Consider the following 8,544-nt stretch of genomic DNA (forward strand, 5'->3'; position numbering starts at 1 on the left):
GCGATGTGATAAGCGTTGTATCATAAGAGTAAATATGCTTGTAGGTTCCACCAACGGCAGTGATACTATCTTTCGGATAATCCACTGAAAACTATATTTCATTTTTTTTCAGTAGTACAAACGAATTAGTAACGAAAAAACCGAGTATTTAACAAAAGCCACCAACATATTTATTTCGTACCTCTTTTAGTTCGCCACGAGCCGCTCCATGCTCACGGATCTCGACTTTTCCGTTCTTTACGTATTCGATCTTGATATAAGTTATGTTTACATCATCGGCTCCCACAGTTATTTTCTTCACACCTTCAAAACCAACATCGTTGAATCCTTGTCCTTTGTTACCACCAAGCGGTTCCATCGTGGCCGTTCAAATCCGTCAGATATCTCCTGAAAACACAACTATTCTTATTCTCTTTGTTTGGCAACTAAGGAGTGTGAGGACTAAGGATCAAACTCAAACTATTAAATACTACACATTATATTCACTTCCACCGCCAACTGGACCCGGTTTAAATTCAGCTATTTGACCCGTTCGATCAGAATTGTTAATTATCGTGTGAAACCATAACCATATTTTCCATTCAAAAATAAACTGATGAAAAAATACTATATGGTTAAATGTACAGTTTTTTTAAAAAACGACACGATCGGTATCAGAAGAAAATAAGAAACAAAGCATGATATTTAGGAGAGGAAAAGACAACAAAGCAGCAAAAAATGTCTACTACTTTGTCCGGGAACATCGTGGACCAATGGTAAAGACTGATGGATTTATTCCTGACTAGGTTGCGAGTTCAAATCCTGTTAGAAAGAACTACTAAATGATTGTCTCTAGATATCCCACACGGTCAGCACATTTGCAAACCCGGTACGTGAGGCTAATCATAGTGCACGCATTCTCGAAAAAATAGTTTGGATATGTTTGGATCTGAGATCTACCCTGAGTTATTACTAGTTACTACGGTCTACGAACTTTTTTTATAGAAAGTAAAAGAAAAAGAAGTTTATCTAGGAAATGTAGCCACATACAAAATGTTTTGTTTTATATCCAAATCCTACCTATCTTTGATCTGATATACATAATAATCAAGAAAACTAGAAATGTGATAGAATATTTTTCGACCAAAAATGGAGAGAGTACCTGACTGAAAGATGATGGGGGAGAAGAGTGAATCGCAATGATTTGGGGTGGCTAATGGTTTGATATTTATTGTCATTTTGGCGATAAGGTTAGATAGCCGTAGAGAATAATTGGTGTAGAAAATTCGCACGTTTTCTTTAATTCTGTCGCCAAAATGTATACAATCATTCTCAGTCTCCACCGTCCAGAAATAAATCAAAAAAAGTGTTGCACTATAAGTCTAATACTAATATAGTTAGTTCCATTGCTTATGATTGTAACAGTGCAATAATTAGTGCATAAATAAGCTTTAAATTTAAAACAAGAAAAATATATGGCTTTTTTTTTTATCACTGAAATGATTCATTAAGAAAAAGCTGGAATGAGCCCAAACCAGGCCCATTCGAAGAGGTCTTAACACAAAAGGAGATGGGCTTTTAGAGCCTACTTTGCTAAACTGTCTGCTAAAGAGTTTTCAGATCGACGAAAGTGCGAGAAAGAAATAGTTGCAAATTCAGAGGAGATCAATCGGATGTCTTTCACTATATCGATGATCTCTTTTGACTGGGTGTTGCCGGTGATTGCTCTAATGAGCGTTCTGTTGTCGGAGAAGACGTTGAGAGACGAGACCTCCAGGGTTTGAGCCATGCATAAGGCTGATCTGAGCGCCATAGCCTCTGCGACGAGTGGAGATCCGACGAACTTCTCAATTGCTGTTCCTTCAATTGGAGCCTCCAAGTGTGCGCCGGTAAAGACCCAGGCTACTCCTGCTAGCCGATGATCCTTGTTCCATGCCGCATCCGTCTTGCAAGTTATAAGGCGTTGGTGTCGATGATCTGTTGTTGTGCTTCCTTGCGGTGTAGGTTTTAGATTAGGTATATGTGCTTTTGTTGAAAACTTTATAGGTAAAAATAATGTAGAAAGTGCTTCAAAAGCTAAACAAATTCTTACTAATCATACTCTCATGTTTTTATGAATTTCTTATATATACTAGAACCCGTGCGATATCGAACGAAAACTAAATAAATATTTATATTTTCTTTTTGAGACAAATACCATGCTTTATTAATTCAGAAGGAAGAGGTTAGCTTCTTGAACTAGCCATCCCAAAATTACAGAGTTTACATAGGAGAAAATAGAATTTCGTAAACAATCTCTTTTAGGAAGAAGGTCCGTTTTTACATTACGCTCTCTAGGGATGAAAGAAATTGAAAAAGATGAAAGAAATTGAAAAAAACTGTAGAAGATGATGATAGATCAATGAATTCATTCCATTCTGTAGCCATAGCAGGCCACTCTTCTGCATCGTTAATCAGTTTGACAAGTTGAAGAGAGTCCGATTCAAAGGACATCGATGTAATATGATTAGTGATCTTAAATTATACGTGGACGTTTTTAATGATCTTAATGACTTATATACTCAACTTTTATAAATAAAAAAAATATGTATATATATATATATTTATATTAATATTAAAATATGCCATTTTTAGATTTCACAGGATTTACCAATGTTATTCACAAAATACATATCTTGCTATTCAATTTATCTCCAATAAAATGAAAAACCGGATATAGTTATAATGTGCTAAAAAATAATGTAACACATTAGTGTGTAATAGTAATGAGTAATCACATCTATCTATCCTATTAAAAGTGAAGTACAAATGGGAAATAACCCTGACTTTTTCTCATTATTTACGACTCCCTGCCATTGGTTTTATTAAAAAAGATTTGCTAACTAATCTACCTCATTTCACGCAAATCTAACCTACAAAAAGGCCCATTACGTTTTTGAGTCAACAATTTGATGGGCTAAACCATAATAACTACACCTAATCTAGCTCATCTCACAGCATGCTCTTTTGTTTTTGTTTTTCTTTCCCAACGGTTTGGGTAGTTTACTGGGGCCTACTGGCTTCCATTTTGTTTTGTTTTGTTTCCGTTTGGTTATTACATCCCTTTGGATGAAACAATTTGAAGTTTTTTTTTTTGCTAGAAAATAATCTAAAATATTAAAGGGGAAGTACAAATTATATTTACCCCTTAAAATTGCACAAATATTATAAAAGAATGCCACTAGAGTTAAACACTATGTTTTGTATTTAAATTGAACCGACGTCGATGTTACTAAACCGGTTCGTTGTACTTAAACCATTCAATTGTTGTAATAATTACCATTTCATGGCTTTAGTCATTCATTCTTTTCCAAAATTTAAACCATAACTTATGTAGAATAGATTCTATTTTATTTTGACTCTGCCAGGTATACACATAATTATTTCTAAACCAATGTCCAGGTATAAAATGAAAACCTGTACAACATTATATTTTATACTCAAATAAAATGAAAACCTGTACAACATTATATTTTATAATTAGACATTAAACAAACATAATAAAATACACCAATCTAAACAATTAAAAAATATGAAAGTATAAAATTTATGTTTAACATATTATAATTTCAAATATACATCCGCGCGGGCGCGCGGGTCAAAAGCTAGTTCTGGTTTAAAAAATAAAACCCTTTTTCTAGTCTTTATAGGATTCAACGAAAAAAATAAATCCAAATGAAAATAACAGAGACATCCTTTATTCATAAGAAAATCAAGAAACAAACCATACAAGTGACTACACCAACGACACACTAAGACAGAAACAAAAAAACATAGCTCATCAAGTCACCTCGAATTGACAAATCCACAAGTTTGACTCTGATGTAACTTTATTCACACGGAAAGAAAGAAACAAACCCCAACAAAGTTTTCAGTTGGCTACTGGAGCGAAATAAGCCCCAAGAGAAATGACGTGAGAGTCCGCGAAGCCATGAAAACCGACGATCTTCTTGCCTTTCACTTCAAGTAAAATGTCTGTACTTTCGTCTTCAGGAGATTTATCAAATCCATAATAGTCTGAAGTCTTTGTGTTGGTTTTGAATTGAAGTCCCGCAATTTTGTTGGATGAATCTGACCAACCCTTCACGGAAAGAAGATACTCGTTTGGATGACTTATCTCAAACTGCATGATCATGAGAAATCCAACATGAAAACTTTTAGTAATCTCATTATAACATATTTTGATTTGAGAGAAAAAGAATAGAAACAAAATAAACACCGTGTTAATGGAAGATCTGCCCCTCTTCACACCATGGGCGGGTCCTTCCTTTGCCTGTCCGTTCTTGACATACTCGAACCTGATTTGCTCAATCCATCCACCAACTGCAACATGTATCTTTGTCACACCATCGTGATCCCCCCCGTCGTCCCAGTGATTGCCTCCCTTTCCTCCTTGTACGTCCAGTCGTTGAGTGCTAGAACCGCTCTCAGTTCCTTTTCCTTCTTTTGAGTCGCCGCCCGGTTTAGAACCAGTGTCGAAGTAAGCCCCAATAGCATCAATAGACTGACCAGCACGTCCATGGAATCCAAGAAGCTTTTCTCCATTTTCACCTTTGAACTCGAATTCTGTTCCCTTCATCTCACCAAATAAAGGGGAGGTAAATCCTCTTGAGGTTGTGAAGTACAATGATGTGATCAGTGTTGTATCATATGTGAATATATGATTATAGCTTCCACCAACGGCCGTGATGTTATCATTGGGATAATCCACCGAAAACTGTATGTCAATTTTTAATTTCATCAGAAACAAAACAATACGTAGAAAAAAGAAATTGAATATTCAGAGAATTAACCAAAATATATAATTTATACCTCCTTTAGTTGTCCACGACTTGTCCCGTGCTCACGGATTTCAGATTTTCCGTCCTTTACGTATTCGATCTTGATATAAGTTACACTAAATTCATCTGCTCCCACAGTTATTTTCTTTACACCATCAAAGCCAACATCGTTGAATTCATTTCCCTTGTCACCACCTAGAGGTCCCATCTTCCCGGTGACAACAGGTTTAGGGCCGCCTTTGCTAGGATCGCTTCCTTGACCACCTTGTGAACCGGTGTCGAAGTAAACTCCGATGGCATCAATAGAATAACCAGCACGTCCATGGAACCCTAAAAGCTTTCTTCCATTTTCATCTTTGAACACGAAATCTTTTCCCTTTTTCTCACCGAATAAGGGAGAGGTAAAACCTTTCGAGGTTGTGAAGTATAGCGATGTGATAAGTGTTGTATCATAGGTGAAAATATGGTTGTAGCTTCCACCAACGGTCATAATGTTATCATTTGGATAATCCACCGAGAACTGTATTTTATTTTCCATTAGAAACAAACCAATTGAATATTATTTGTATAAACAAAAGTCACAAATGTTTTTATACCTCTTTTAGTTCCCCGCGACTTGTCCCATGCTCACGGATTTCGATTTTCCCGTCCTTTATGTATTCAATCTTGATGTAAGTTACACTGTACTCATCGGTTCCCACTGTTACTTTCTTCACACCATCAAAACCAACATCGTTGAATTCCTTTCCCTTTTCACCACCAAGGGGTCCCATCTTTCCGGGGACAATAGGTATAGGGCTGCCCCCTTCACCGGTGTCGAAGTAAGCTCCGATGGCATTAATAGCATCACCAACACGTCCATGGAGTCCTATAAGCTTTCCTCCATTTTTACTTTGGAACTCGAACTCTGTTCCCTTTGTCTCACCAAATAATGGAGAGGTAAATCCTCTAGAGGTTGTGAAGTACAGCGATGTGATAAGCGTTGTATCATAGGAGTAGATATGTTTGTAGCTTCCACCAAAGGACGTGATATTATCTTTTGGATAATCCACTGAAAACTGTATTTTTTTCGATTAAAAACAAATGAATTTGTAGCGAACCAATTGAATATTATTTAACGAAAGCTACCAGAAATATCTTTTTACCTCTTTTAGTTCTCCACGAGCTTTCCCATGCTCACGAACTTCAACTTTTCCATCCTTTACGTATTCGATCTTGATGTAAGTTACGCTGTATTCATCGGCTCCCACTGTTATTTTCTTCACACCTTCGAAACCAACATCGTTGAATTCCTTTCCACTGTCACCACCAAGTGGTCCCATCTTTTCGGGGGCAACATGTTTAGAACCGCTTCCGTCTTTGTCAGTTTCGGAGCCATCAGGTTTATAATTGCCTCCGTCTTCACTGGTTCCAGGGCCAACAGGTTTTTGACCGCCTCCTGCGTCACCGGTTCCAGGGCCACCAGGTTTAGAACCGCCTCCATCGACGCCGGTTCCAGGACCAACAGGTTTTGGACGACCTCCATCGTCGCCGGTTCCAGGACCAACAGGTTTTGGTTTTATGCTACCAGGGGGAGGAATGGGAGCAAAGTGAACTTTGATGGAGTTGAGTGCAATTCCGGTGTTTCCTAGAAATCCGGCGATTTGGTTACCTGTCGGTGCGTCAGTGGAAAAGTAGTTTCGTGTTAGGTTTCCATAAGGCCCATAGGTCTTCTTGTTCGTCTTAAACATTAACGCCGTTATAAACTCTCCTGCAACAGTCGTTTTGTAGTAACCAGACACATGCGTTATGTACTCGTCCGGGCTCAGTGTGAACTGCCAAACAAAAAAAAATTGTAAGAGCACCTACAACAATTAAGTATCAAGAGGAGTTCTAAGCATCTAAGAAAAAGAACAAAATAAGAAAATTAAGAGCATGTTTATAGGCATATCTTAGGCCTTATCTTAGTATTAAATATCATTAAAAGAATTAAAATAAAGGAAGAAGCAAGATAACATGTCTCTTAAGTAAGATGTTTTTAACATATATCTTAGTGACATGTGTCACTATGTTATTGAAGATGTTTAATTTAATAAATAAATTTTATCTTTTTAAAAAAATTGTTTAATTTACATTTAATATCTTTAAGTGTTAAGAACTTTAATCAAAGAAACTACCTATAAATGATAATAATTAAATGTATCTTAATAATGTATCTTAGCTTTTTAATGATAATAATTAAAAAACATTAAAACCCAATTAAGATACAATTAGTGTATCTACCTATAAACATGCTCAAGAGAGAGGACCAAAAGTTCTTATCTCATATTTTTTTAGAACCTGCTAGCATACCCAAAACACATTTGTCATCATGTGGGAACAAGCTAGTGTTTTAGTTAGCTTGAAAAAATAAAACATAGATCAACTATAATATTAATATTTTTTTGTTTTAGAAACTTATATGGTTTCTAATGGTTGGAGTTGCTCTTAGCGGACAGAGTATGTTTGACAATCTTCCATATGTAAATCTTTTTTTATAAATCTTACAATTATCAGAGTTCAGAATAGTCTTGATACTAAAATATTAACACTGTTTACTAACCCCGTCTGAGTTGGTGCCAATGGTGCCACGTCGCTGGGGCTGTAAGTTGGTTCCCTCGTATTCCACTTCGATAGATCTGATGGCGTCATCAAACGTAAGCTGGACCCTGTTCACCTTCGCGTGCGTTCCGTCATCCCAAGACATTTTTGCCGTTCGGATCTGTTTGATATCTGCTGATGATTTATATTAAAGATTTATATACAAAAAGATGTTTATACACTTCAAAATATATATTGTAAAGGAAAACGCAACTACGTAATCTTACAAAAAAAGAAGAAACAATGTATATATTATAATATGTCCAGGAGAAGAAGATAAAATTAAGGAACATATACACTACAAATAAGTATCAAAACAAAATTCTTTAGCAAAAAAAAAGGTATCAAAACAAAAAGAAAAAAAATATATATATATTAATAAATTCTTTGGGACAATAGTTAATATTAATTAACATAACCAAAAATGATTAGCTCATAAAATTTATTGAGCCTTTGTTTAAAATTTCCAACTTAACATGTATCCCTTTCGTTGTCTTTGAAATCTGTATTTTCAAAGATCTCTGCATTTATTTTACTAAATCTCTATATTTTTTTTGACGAAAAAGATCTCTGTATTTTCGTGGATTGTCTCCAAAGTCTACCTCGTTTTGATCGGATATATAGAATAATCAGGAAAGCTCAAAAATGTGTGTGTGTGTGTGAGAGAGAGAGAGAGAGCTGAGTGAGAATGATATTTATGGGACAGTGCTACTCCCTATATATACATAAACGTGAGAGAAGTGCCCTCCACATGCAGTATGTTACATATATGAGATATAACTCGAACCACGGCAAACACATATCATTATTTAAAAAAAGGAAAAGAAAATGCTCTCCACGTGGTGTAACAACTGAGTAAAGATCCAAGTAACCATGCATGAAACGACAAGTCCAAGTAACCATGCATCAGTGAATTAGAAAAAAGTAACCATGCATGAAGCGAAAAAATTTAAGTAACCATGCGTGAAATGAAAAAAATCCAAGTACCCATGAGTCACCAAACAAAGCAAAAGAAAAATGACAAGGAACAAGAATCATACTTGTTAAATGTTGGACCCCAACCGATTCACATGTCCATGACACCTAATAAGAAATTTGGAACAAGATGGATGTCTAAGCAGCATGT

At 35.9% G+C, this 8,544-nt stretch overlaps 2 protein-coding genes across 2 annotated transcripts; both read right to left on the reverse strand.

Moving 5' to 3' along the window:
• Positions 1-1,564: 1,564 nt before the first annotated feature.
• LOC130507151 (uncharacterized) lies at positions 1,565-2,472 on the reverse strand. Its single transcript, XM_057001861.1, has 2 exons — positions 2,359-2,472; positions 1,565-2,017 (listed from the first exon to the last, which is right to left on the reverse strand). The coding sequence occupies exons 1-2, from the start codon at positions 2,470-2,472 to the stop codon at positions 1,565-1,567; spliced, it is 567 nt and encodes a 188-aa protein (XP_056857841.1).
• Positions 2,473-3,694: 1,222 nt separating this feature from the next.
• On the reverse strand, positions 3,695-8,096 carry LOC130507150 (myrosinase-binding protein 1-like). The gene is made up of 7 exons (XM_057001860.1): positions 8,021-8,096; positions 7,381-7,550; positions 5,945-6,613; positions 5,396-5,857; positions 4,831-5,319; positions 4,238-4,735; positions 3,695-4,141 (listed from the first exon to the last, which is right to left on the reverse strand). Exons 2-7 carry the CDS (start codon positions 7,522-7,524, stop codon positions 3,890-3,892), a joined length of 2,514 nt encoding a protein of 837 aa, XP_056857840.1. The 5' UTR covers positions 7,525-7,550; positions 8,021-8,096; the 3' UTR covers positions 3,695-3,889.
• Between the last annotated feature and the right edge of the window lie 448 nt (positions 8,097-8,544).

This window comes from Raphanus sativus, unplaced genomic scaffold (assembly GCF_000801105.2).
Source record: "Raphanus sativus cultivar WK10039 unplaced genomic scaffold, ASM80110v3 Scaffold4092, whole genome shotgun sequence".
NCBI lineage: Eukaryota > Viridiplantae > Streptophyta > Magnoliopsida > Brassicales > Brassicaceae > Raphanus > Raphanus sativus.

What these genes read in the sequence shown, in the direction of transcription:
- LOC130507151 (XM_057001861.1), bottom strand. Translation starts at nt 2,472, where the DNA reads ATGTCCTTTGAATCGGACTCTCTTCAACTTGTCAAACTGATTAACGAT. An exon ending in ATCTATCATCATCTTCTACA is followed by an intron (nt 2,018 to 2,358) that starts GTTTTTTTCAAT and finishes TTACCTATAAAG; the next exon opens with TTTTCAACAAAAGCACATAT.
- LOC130507150 (XM_057001860.1), bottom strand. Translation starts at nt 7,524, where the DNA reads ATGTCTTGGGATGACGGAACGCACGCGAAGGTGAACAGGGTCCAGCTT. An exon ending in GTCGCGGGGAACTAAAAGAG is followed by an intron (nt 5,320 to 5,395) that starts GTATAAAAACAT and finishes AATAAAATACAG; the next exon opens with TTCTCGGTGGATTATCCAAA. An exon ending in GTCGTGGACAACTAAAGGAG is followed by an intron (nt 4,736 to 4,830) that starts GTATAAATTATA and finishes ATTGACATACAG; the next exon opens with TTTTCGGTGGATTATCCCAA.